At 36.8% G+C, this 11,254-nt stretch overlaps 2 protein-coding genes across 3 annotated transcripts; both read right to left on the minus strand.

Moving 5' to 3' along the window:
• Positions 1–492: 492 nt before the first annotated feature.
• LOC127423430 (cytochrome c oxidase subunit 7A-related protein, mitochondrial) lies at positions 493–3,552 on the minus strand. Its single transcript, XM_051667722.1, has 3 exons — positions 3,383–3,552; positions 2,133–2,267; positions 493–1,775 (listed from the first exon to the last, which is right to left on the minus strand). The coding sequence occupies exons 1-3, from the start codon at positions 3,452–3,454 to the stop codon at positions 1,635–1,637; spliced, it is 348 nt and encodes a 115-aa protein (XP_051523682.1). The 5' UTR covers positions 3,455–3,552; the 3' UTR covers positions 493–1,634.
• A 1,104-nt stretch (positions 3,553–4,656) lies between these two features.
• Positions 4,657–10,746, minus strand: kcng3 (potassium voltage-gated channel, subfamily G, member 3). 2 transcript variants are annotated; one of them, XM_051667704.1, is made up of 3 exons: positions 9,874–10,746; positions 6,759–6,832; positions 4,657–6,680 (listed from the first exon to the last, which is right to left on the minus strand). In XM_051667704.1, exons 1-3 carry the CDS (start codon positions 10,485–10,487, stop codon positions 6,187–6,189), a joined length of 1,182 nt encoding a protein of 393 aa, XP_051523664.1. In that variant the 5' UTR covers positions 10,488–10,746; the 3' UTR covers positions 4,657–6,186. The 2 variants fall into 2 exon arrangements, with proteins under 2 accessions (XP_051523664.1, XP_051523663.1); XM_051667703.1 differs by having other exon boundaries at positions 4,657–6,832.
• Positions 10,747–11,254: the final 508 nt, after the last annotated feature.

Here is an 11,254-nt window from a genome sequence, read left to right on the forward strand (position 1 = left end):
ATTTTAAAGTTATGGATGAATCTAGCCCATGCTGGATGAATCATAGCCTCTCAATTGTCAGATTGTTTCACTCTGTTTTGTGCTCTGACAGCCTATCAAATGCCAGCATGCAGTTAGACAGTCAGTCAGCCTCATGTTGTGTTATTACCACTGACTATAAAGAAACTTGGAAAAATAAGATCTGGGTACAATAGAACTCCATTATTTTCATAGTTCTAACAGTGCTTTGGCTGTAAAAAGACAGATTCAAAAGGATTTTTGGAAGTCCTTTTATGTACCATGTCTCATTGCCTTGTTGCCATGTGAACAGCCTGAACAGGAAACTCGAAGAGCTTTTCAAGTGGGGCCCTACAGTATATACCCTACAAGAATCAGCATGTAATAACCGTAACCTTAAAGTTTTTATGCTTTTTTTCTCTATTATTTCAAATAAAATGAAAAAAAAATGAAATGAATTAAAAAAGGAAGTATACAAAGACATCAAATGGTTAATCAAGTTTAAATTCGTTAAATATTCTTTAATTAAACAAATGTACATCTTCGGGGGGCCAAAACAACAAAGGAACTTGATCATTCTTTCAAATACTATACCAGCGGTTCCTGGAGGGGTATAGGCACAGCAGCATTTCTTGTTCTCAAGTGCACTAAAAATAACCGAATAAAGACTGTGGAATGACCACGTAGCACAATATCACATACAGTGGCAGAAATCTGAATGGATAGTTCACTCCAAAATTACCCACTCTCTTGTTTTTCTGAACCGTTTATGACTTTTTCTTTTGTTGAACACAAAATGAGATGTTAGACAGAATATTAGCCTCAGTAACTCTTCACTTTGATTGCATCTTTTTTCCAAACAGTGAGTGTGAACGGTGACTGAGGCTGTCATTTTGCATTTCACTTCCTTTTGTGCTGCACAGATGAAAGACAGTCATACAGATTTGGAACAACATGAGGGTAAATGATGTAATAAATGAATTTGTATTTTATTTTTCAATACTGCTCCAGATTTATGGAATCCTCTCAATTCCAGCTCCACACACTTTTCTTTCATCATTATCATCCTATAAGTTTTCTTAAAGACATTCTTAATTGGGGTGGCACACTTATGATGACCAAGTGTGTAACAAACACATTAAACAGCAGCACCAATCAACACTAATGAAAAGTGTGATGTCTCACCCTCGATTTCTTTCTCATCCTTTTCTCAAGTGTCAGAGTCCTTCTTAATTATTACCAAAGCACCATTCACACAGTCTGTTATTTTTGATCAGCCACTACACAACAGGATTGAACCAACCTGAGCTGATAAGGTATAATTGCAGCTAAAAGTGAATGGTTCATTGTTACATGTGTATACTAGGAGGATGATGGGTCTAGAACATAAGACACAAACATACAAACTAACAGCATCCCATTTTAAGTTTAAAGAACAGAGCTGATACAGCACACAAGTAAGTCTTCTTGTTTTGTGTTAAAAGAAGTCAGGACAGAGTGCCTGTTTATGGTGGTTCAGGCTGGGAGACACATTGACCGGCCTTGCTAATGTTCATGATAAATACAATAAAGATACATGTCACATATATTATTTTATGACTGATGAAGTGAGTTGATATCAAGAGGCTGGATACAGTTCATTTGTTTTTGGGTTGTGCTGCTATATAAAGGGCCACAAGACAGTAGAGAGCTCCCCCGATTGTTAGAGCCATAGTGGTCCTGTACAGCAGTCTGTCTGGAACACCTCGCTTTAGATGGACAGGAATCTCATCTGAGGCCTGGAACAAAAACATTATGAGGTGAGGAACAAGAAGAGAAGGAATTTAGTATTCATGCACTCAGTTAAGTAGCTTTAGGGTTCCCAATCCTTTTGATTAATACATTTCCATGACTTTTCCAGTCATTGGTCATAACTGGATAAAGATTTTTTTTTTTTAATCTATATTGTATTAAGAAAGAGCAATGAATGAAAAAAACATGCTGAGCATACCTATAAATGTACTAAATTATATTAACTAAAAGGAGCGTTTAAAGATTTTATAAATTCCCATGACTTTTCAAGTTGTAGAAATCACCATTTTAAAATTCCCTGATATTTCCATAATTATGCTGTAACTAATTTGTTATATACGCACCTGAAATATCCTCTGGAGGTCTGGAACCTTGTTGGCACCCATATACTCAATGGCAGCACCCGACTCAGACAAGATTTTAGTTGGGGTGGCAAAGATTATGGTAGGGGATTCAGATGGTATTTTTGACTTCAAGCCCTGAAAGAAGTTTAAAAAAAAAAAAAAGGTTAAGTTGATAACTACTATCTTTACTGGGACAATGTAAAACATTTTTCTTCTTAAGTACTGTCTACGAGATGTTGTTACTAACTTTTTTGTAGTGAAATCAGTTTAGACTTCTATAACTTAACTCAAGAGATAAGAGTGCCATGTGCGAAGCATATACAGGTGCTGACATCAGTCATCTGTCTTAAAGGAACAGTTCACCCAAAAATAAAAATTCTCTCATCATTTACTCACTTTCATGCCATCCTAGATGTGAATTACTTTCTTTCTTCTGCTGACCACAAATGAAGATTTTTAGAAGAATATTTCAGCTCTGTGGGTCCATACAATGCAAGTGAATGGTGACCAGACCTTTAAGGCTCCAAAAATTACATAAAGGCAGCATAAAAGTAATCCATATTTACATTTACATTTCTCCAGCAGTTTAATAGGTATATGTCTTCTGAAGTGATGCAATCACTTTGAGTGAGAAACAGGTCAATATTTCAATCTTTTTTCTTTTTTTTCTACCATAAATCTCCACTTTCACTTTCAGAATGTGAAATGTATGTTACGAAATAAATGTTATGCTGCCTTTATGTGATTTTTATAGCTTCAAAGTCCTGGTCACCATTCACTTGTATTGTATGGACCCACAGAGCTGAAATATTCTTCTAAAAATCTTTGTCTGTGTTCTGCAGAATAAAGAAAGTCATAAACATCTGGGATGGCATGAGGGTCAGCAAATGATGATAGAATTTTCATTTTTGGGTGAACTGTTCCTTTAAGAATACAATAAACTCAGTGATCTATTTAATACAATGATCATGTTAATTGATGTATAACACAAATGAGATCATCTGTATCATAACTGCAACAGTCCAAGCAAGTTGATGTGTTCACGGTTTCGAAATTTGAGTTATTTAGAATAATTATATAATAAACATTATTTCAGATAATAACACTGCTACACGCGTAGGCCAGAGAAAGGTTTCTTCAATTCCTAACGACTGTTTTAATATAAGACACATCTATGGATCATAAGAGCAGGTTAGCCGTAGATGAAGGTCAACTGAAGTATCCTTTAAGAAACTTAATCTGATACATACCTGGGGACTGTATGCGGGGGACGGCGCTGCTCCCGTCAGTCTTTGTGTGAAACCACTAAATTTGTAATACATTTTGTTATTTTAGCTGTAACCGGCCAACACGAGGAGAAATTGACCGTCCGGAAGACTCCACTCAACCGGCTTTTTTCTTGTGTAAGAATTTGTCGCCGGAGTATGACGTCACGTACAGGCAAGTTTGATTGTTCCATTTAGTTTTAAAAAGAAGATGGAACAATACTGTTCCAAGACGAGTGTATGTGTGTGTGTGTGTGTGTGTGTGTGTGTGTGTGTGTGTGTGTGTGTGTGTGTGTGTGTGTGTGTGTGTAAATTTTTTATACTGCACTGTGGGGACCAAATGTGCCCACAAGGATAGTAAAACCTGAGATCACCTACCTTGTGGGGCCCAGCCAGCGGTCCCCATGAGGGAAATGGCTTATTAAACATACTCAACGATGTTTTCTTTCTTTTTTTATTTTTCTTTTATTTTTTTATGTAAAAATGCAAAAAGGTTTCTGTGAGGGTTAGGTTTAGGGATAGGGTTAGGGGACAGAAATTATCGTTAGATCTGTATAAAATCCATAAAATGTTTGGAAGTCTATGGAGAGTCCCCACAATGATATAAAAACAATTTTGTGTGTGTGTGTGTGTGCGTTTGTTTAATAGACAAGCATTACAAACAAATGTGGCTTTTCTTATTAATTTCTGTCTATTTATGGAAAATACCATATGCATAAGCATTTCATTTTTCTTTTATAATTTTTATACATTTATATATAATAAATGGGGGGGGGGGGGGGGGGTATGACTTTCTTCTGCTGAACACAAATGAAGATTTTTAGAAGAATATTTCAGCTCTGTCCATACAATTCAAGTGAATGGTGGCCAGACCTTTTAAGCTCCAAAAATCACATAAAGGCAGCATAAAAGTAATCTATAAAACTCCAGTAATCCATATCTTCAGAGGTGATATGATAGGTGTGGGAGAGAAACAGATCAATATTTAAGTCCTTTTTACTATAAATCTCTACTTATGTTTGTGTTCTTTAGAAGAAAGAAATTCATACACACCTGGGATGGCAGGAGGATAAGTAAATTGAGAGAATTTTCATTTTTGGGTGAAGAATCCCTTTAATACATTTCACAATTTTTGGTGTTATGCCTCTGTGTGTGTAGGATATTTAGCTATTTGTGTTATAGGAATTGTATTGTAAATGGAAAATAAAACAGATCATCCATAAATCAATAAACATTTCTTTATTTTCTTCATACACATAATTGCTTTTACCAATTAGAATACACTTTAAATCGCAGAATAGAGCTACATAAGATTTCGTTTGCATCTTTTAATGTCCCCCTCCCTAGATAGCCACAAAAACAGTGAAGCATTAAACTGCAATATCCTTGCTTCTTCATAGCTACAAAATGACACAGACATGAAGGCAAACATCTCCTAACAGATGCAAGAATACACATTGCGTGATATGACATTAATCAAACAATGTTTGTGCAATTATTTAAAGAAAAAAGATCTCTACATTGCATGACAATTAAGGCTAAAGACAAATCATGTCATTAGAGCATAACCTGAATTTTGAACAACGCACTCTATCTTGGTTTTTACATTATTATTATCAATTTATCTTTAGCAAAAATCTGTAAGCTTTATAACCTTGTTATAATGTTAATTTAATATATTTTATTTCCATAATAACATAATACTATTCAAATTTAGAGTATGTACCCCAATCTAGCAAATATATATCCAAAATTAATCTTTTGATTTAAAAAAGACGCATAAAGTCAGAAAGTTCCTGGAATGAGGGAAAGAGGTTTGATTTTGTGCTTGTATTCAAAAAGGAGAAAGGAAGCGAATGACAGCCCTCCAACTTGTGAGTGTGTGGGTGAGGTGTTTGCTAATCAATTTAGTTAACGCCTCTTGATTCACACACTCATGCATGGACAGGTTGCAGATCTGTCGCTGTCTGGTGGGACAGCTGATGTTTGTTTTTTGTGATTTAGTAATGTTAACTACCATTGTATGATCAAGACAAGGATAAACTTTATTTTATTCTGCACATTTGTGAGTCACTTTTATTATCAAAACAAATGTGTTTCACAGTATTCATTTTCATATTGTGCTCAAATGCTTCTATTGTGCCACTCCAAAACACACTCCAAACGCTTAAACCTTTTTCTTTTGTTCTTCATGCCTTTTCACTTTTTTGAGAGCTTATAGAGCTATAGAGCTGAATTAATGATTTAACAAGGATGGACTTCTCCATGGAAACACAAGCATTTGTATGAGCTCCTTCTAGAGCGCTGTTTGGACACAAGGTCTCGCCACATGCCCGTTTCAGGCAGCCTGGCCATCTGTAGTTGTCAAATGCCACAGTTGTCCGTTCATATAATGGAAATGCTGTTGGATCCGTTTTGTTCATTTACACAGGCATGAGTTTACAACATAAACATTGGCTCGTGCAATTCCTTTGGATCATAATGCTTTTTGTGCACTTTCCACCTTTAAGCGTTGGGGGGTGGCTGGGAGGGGGATTGAACCAGATTCCTGTATAGTCCAAAATCAATGAATTATGGAATTTCAGAATGTGTCCTTCAGTAAAGAGGTATTATGTTATTATTTGGATATAACAGAGTCTGAATTTTTCAACAAGACAAGTAGTGTTTTTCTTGTCATAATCAATATATTTTAGAATGTCTGTTAAAAAATAAAGGCACATAAGAGCAGGTGATGTTACTAGGCTGAAGACCAGCACGTTCCGAGGATCTCAGGATGAACTACCCTACAGTCAGTTGAGAAACTCAGAGGAGAGACTTCGCATGCAGCGTGCTGAGCGGAATTTGAGCTCGTGGTAGCACTGTACAAAGCTGTGGTAGATAAATGTAATGGGCAGAGCCAGCAGCACAATGCCACTCACGACACATACGCCACCCAGCACGCGTCCCGGAATGGTGATGGGGTACATGTCTCCATAGCCGACGGTCGTCATGGAGATAATAACCCACCAGCAGGCTGCCGGGATACTGGCGTAGTCCTCGTTGCTAGTCTCCAGGTCAAGCCCGTGCTCCAACAGCTGTGCCAGGGCACTGAATATTGCCATTGCAACACAGACAAACACCAGCAGCATGACCATCTCACGGTAGCACCTGCGCAGCGTCAGCCCAAGTGTCTGCAGACCGAGGAAGTGACGTGCCAACTTAATTAGCCAAAAGATGCGCATCATTCGTAGTACGCGCAGGGTGACTCCTGCTCGCTGTAGCTGAGGGTTCTCTCCTGTCAGCGCTGTCATAGTGACAGACACATAGTAAGGAGTGATCGCCAGCAGGTCAATAATATTAAGGGGGCGGCGCACAAACTCACATTTATCCCTTGAGACAATGAAGCGCACTATGCATTCGGCAGTAAACCAGCCAATGCATACTGCCTCGATAATCCTGCATGAGATAGGGAGAAAGATAAACAAGGACAGAGAGAGAGAGAGAAAGAGAGAGGAGATGAAAAGAGGATAAAGAGAGAGTTAGAGGGCATGGAAGGTCAAATATGATTACAATTTAACAAATAGTCCTTTGAGTATTAGCCATGACAATCAATACATAACCACTAGAAACTGCTGAGTAACCATTAACTAAGTTTATGCTTTATCATTGTATAGTAAATAAACAAGTCATGCAAAGTGCTTATATTAGCATCCATGCAGCCATGCAATCAATGTGCTATATATGGAGAACGTCATCTCATTCGGACTGTATAAACATCTCCAGTGTGTCATTGACACTGAAGTGTCAGGATCTTTAGAAGCTGAAAGACAAGAAGATGAAGCTTGCTCAGTAGTCCTTTCAAAATAACATTCAATTCAGTTGAACAGTTTTGATTGCAATTTCTATTAAGTAAAACATCTCTTTTGTGAAATGATCCATCGAAATAAGAATTTGCCCCTGAAAGTGCAGGATTTTGGTCTTTCATTCTGAATGGTTATATTGTTGATCAAATTTATAAAATATGCTGTGCTGGACTGCATGTAGAGTAAACAGTGCCAAATAATTACTGATTAAAGTGGAGATGTGATGGACATGTGCCCACAAATGCCAAAAGTGTTTATGCTGTTATCAGTCCTAAGTATCCATGATAAAATAAAAAATTGTTTTAGGAAATGTGGACATTTAAAGGTTGTGAAAGCACATTTAGAGGTGAAGACAAAAAAGGGGAGAGTTATCCACAAAAACACATCCTGTCTGGCATTTTTTTGAATATACAATAATACCGCATGCATGATCAAACTTGCTGGGTTTAATTCCATATCTTACCAGCTCGTCATACACATATGAGAACACATACCTGAACCCTGAGACAAACAGTGTTCACTGTGGAAAGTGGAATCAAGACTGCACAGGATACACAGAGAAAAAACCTTTGGCCCTACTCAAAAATATTTCCAGACAGAGAGAGAGACGGGACAAGGGTATACCCAGAAATGACAATATGGCTTAAAATAGTGAATATGGAAGGGAGATCTATAATGGGATGACTTAAAAGATGTGAAAATGTCCAAAATTACAGAATATAGGCTAAAGGAAGGACACATTTGAAACGTTAAACTCAGTCACAGCGAAGTCTACTGGGCAAGCGTTGTCGGCAAGAAGAATAAACAATCACCTTCATAATACTGTACACTGAAGCCTTCTATTTTGCTTGCATTATAACCATAAGGATATCGTTGAAATGTAGTTTTTGTAAATGATTTCATTACTAGTATTGTTTTCAGTGTCACACATTTTAATGCAATTGTACAAAAAGGAAGAATAAAACACTGCACACCTAAAAATCAGCAGGTGTGTGGGGAAAAAAAAACAAGAAAACAATATCCCGCACTCTGCTGCTGCTTGCAAATACTAACGTTTAATAATAAATGGTCTACTATTGGCAAGTGGCAGCAGTGTGTGGGATATTGTTCTCTTGTTTATTTAATGCAACTGTACACTTAAAAAAAAGTCTGTAATTTTAACAGTAAAAGAATTTTAAAATGCTACGGTTAAAAACGTGAATTGGTTAACGGGTGGTAACCTTAATAAAATTATAGCCTAATATATTTAAAAGACAAACCATGTAATTTTACAGTAAAATATTGATTTTTAGATGTAAAAAGTATGATTTTACCATATAATTAACATTTATATTATGTTTAACAAGAGAATACATATACTTTTAACGGTAAACTATTGTTACAATTACGGTGAAAAACAATAATTGGGTGTTCCCAGAAGTCCCTTCGTGACCCAACAAATTTCATTATATTTATTGGGAATAGTTCTGTTTCTTCTTATTTTTTATATGAGTTATGTACATTGAGGTGTTCCGTTTTATATTTTATGTCGTTTAGTTAATGTTTATTGCAATATTTTAGTGTCAAATGTGTTTCCCTGATGATATTTTGTGTTTGTGTGAGTAACTCTTGATGAACTTTAAGTCATCATGTGGCCTGTTGTAATTTCTACGGTGATTTAACAATACATTTTAAAGTGACAAAATCAAACATTTATTATTCCAGAAGGTTAGTATATCACTTTTATATTATTTTACAGTAGTGAACCGTAAAAATACAGGCATTAAAAATGCATTCAGTAAAAACTGAAACATGGTCACTGTATTTTTCACGGTAAATATCTGGCAAACACAGCTGCCAGTATTTTACTGTAAATTTAAGGGTTTTTTCTTTCTTTTTTTTTTTTAGTGTACATAAAGAATATTTTAGAAAACTGGTAATGACAGATAAGATTCAATTTTTAATATAATTGATTATAAAGAAATATGGGGCTATTATTTTTTCCTGGTGTGTGTATATATTTTTTTTTTACATGAGCCCTGGTCAAAGGGGCAACAGCATATCCTGCACCAGGCACATTACATGTAATTATTCCACACTCATTCTCTCATTTGCGAGTTGTTAAAACCAAACCCAAATTATTAAATAATGGGTAGCCTATTTTACATCTCGCAATTATCTTAATTTTATTTTATTTATTTTTTTAAATAGGCCCATCCATTAGCACGCGCATCCCTGCGTTTTTAAGGTCTCGCGGACACAGTGCCAATCCATTCAAAGCATCATTTCTATGGAAGGCTATCGACCTTTTATTTTATTCATTTTGTTGCATTTCACGGTAAAGGAATTGCTTCAAAATTGCTTATCATTATGGTTTGAATTGAACTCGCAAAGCAACTGCCATAACTGAGTACATAATATGGAAAGAAGCAAGTTACTGATGGGGACAAACCTGTATGATGACAAAATATTTCATCTGAGACTAAATAAGAAAGAAAAGTGTGAAGAAGAGCGCGATTTCTCGTAACGAGAGTGAGATATGATGCTCTCAAAGCTCAGCTTTCCAGTGAGAGATCATATAGAAAGCCAACATGCATATTATTACATTTGCACAATATGTAGAATAAAACACATATGTTGAAGTTATGCATGTACCTGTGTTCTTCCACTGTATTGTTTTTTGCTGTATCCCAATCAGGCAGAGTGCTTGCGCAAAGTATGACCATAGATGTAATGACAAAAATCACTGACACTGATGCAAGGATCTGCGCCGCGACGGAAGAAGCTGGCTCCTCAAAAGTCCTTCGCATCCTCTCCAGCCACCGCGCGTTCCCGAGCCTGCTGACCTGTTCCTCCTCCTCACCTCTGGACTCCACCTCTGCCTTGATGTCCTCTTCTGAAAAGTACGTGTATGTGTCCGACATCCTATCCTCCAGCCGTCGCTGGCAACAAAACTCCAAATGTGAGCTCTCCAAACCCCAGTAGATCATTTCGTTATAAAACGAAATCTCGCACATCTGCGGGACAAACCTGAGCTTTCCAGATCGGACATAAAGCATGATGAACACAAACGCCTCGGAGTGCCTGTCGAAGAAAAACTCGTTTCTCTCGCGGTCATAATCGTCACATACCTCCAAGACCTCTTTTTCAGAGGAACAGCTGTGTAGTCTGCTCACTCTTCGGAGAGGAAAATCCTTAATAACTTCTCTTGTGAAAGCATACTTGGTACCACCAACATTTAGGATACATATATTCTTCCCAAACTTCATTTTGGATCAGATTGACTTCACCGATTCAAGTGAAAAAAGAGAAATGACGCACAATATGGCTTGATGATGGTCATAGTTAACATCCCATGTATTTCTTTAAGTAGTACGAAAATAACGATCAAAAACAGCTCCAAACTCGCGCCCCAAAACAACTGGTGCATAAAATGTCTGATTATATTCCGATTTTGCCAGAATGAGCGCGCGCGTATCACTTTGGAGAACGGTGGAAAAGTGACTTCTTTCTTTGTGCATCATCTAAACTCCAGCCTTCAGTGGGCTGCTTCACACAGTGATGTCACACATCGACAAGCCTATTGCGATCCACTATCCACTCCCAAAGAACGGGCGTTCCCAAAGACCAAAAGAAATGACTGTAAATGATTTCATGACGCATGTATGGGGTTTACCAGCGGATTTGGTGCTTAAAACTGTTTACTGTAGTCTACGACCTCAGTAGATATTTATTTATTGATAGCTAGGAAATAGACCCAGAGGGGACACATCACGTTGGGGAACCCTAAAAATGTCAATATTAAAATCGATATTGCAAATTAAGTTTTTGCCTATTTGTTGTCTCCCCACACACACCGCACGCATTTACATTTAAACTCCTGTTAGTGAGTTTTCTACATTACAATAAAGAGTTTAACACAACTATTATGTTTTTTTTTTTTTCCTCTTCAATTCTAATTTGGATATGCTATTTTGAAATGCTACCATTTATTTAACTATCTGTACACACCCTTTACTTTTCAGTACATTGCATT

This window comes from Myxocyprinus asiaticus, chromosome 32 (genome assembly GCF_019703515.2).
Source record: "Myxocyprinus asiaticus isolate MX2 ecotype Aquarium Trade chromosome 32, UBuf_Myxa_2, whole genome shotgun sequence".
Taxonomy (NCBI): Eukaryota; Metazoa; Chordata; class Actinopteri; order Cypriniformes; family Catostomidae; genus Myxocyprinus; species Myxocyprinus asiaticus.

What these genes read in the sequence shown, in the direction of transcription:
- LOC127423430 (XM_051667722.1), bottom strand. Translation starts at nt 3,454, where the DNA reads ATGTATTACAAATTTAGTGGTTTCACACAAAGACTGACGGGAGCAGCG. An exon ending in CCCCCGCATACAGTCCCCAG is followed by an intron (nt 2,268 to 3,382) that starts GTATGTATCAGA and finishes AACTTCTTTCAG; the next exon opens with GGCTTGAAGTCAAAAATACC. An exon ending in ACCTCCAGAGGATATTTCAG is followed by an intron (nt 1,776 to 2,132) that starts GTGCGTATATAA and finishes TTTTTGTTCCAG; the next exon opens with GCCTCAGATGAGATTCCTGT.
- kcng3 (XM_051667703.1), bottom strand. Translation starts at nt 10,487, where the DNA reads ATGAAGTTTGGGAAGAATATATGTATCCTAAATGTTGGTGGTACCAAG. An exon ending in AATACAGTGGAAGAACACAG is followed by an intron (nt 6,833 to 9,873) that starts GTACATGCATAA and finishes TATCTCATGCAG; the next exon opens with GATTATCGAGGCAGTATGCA.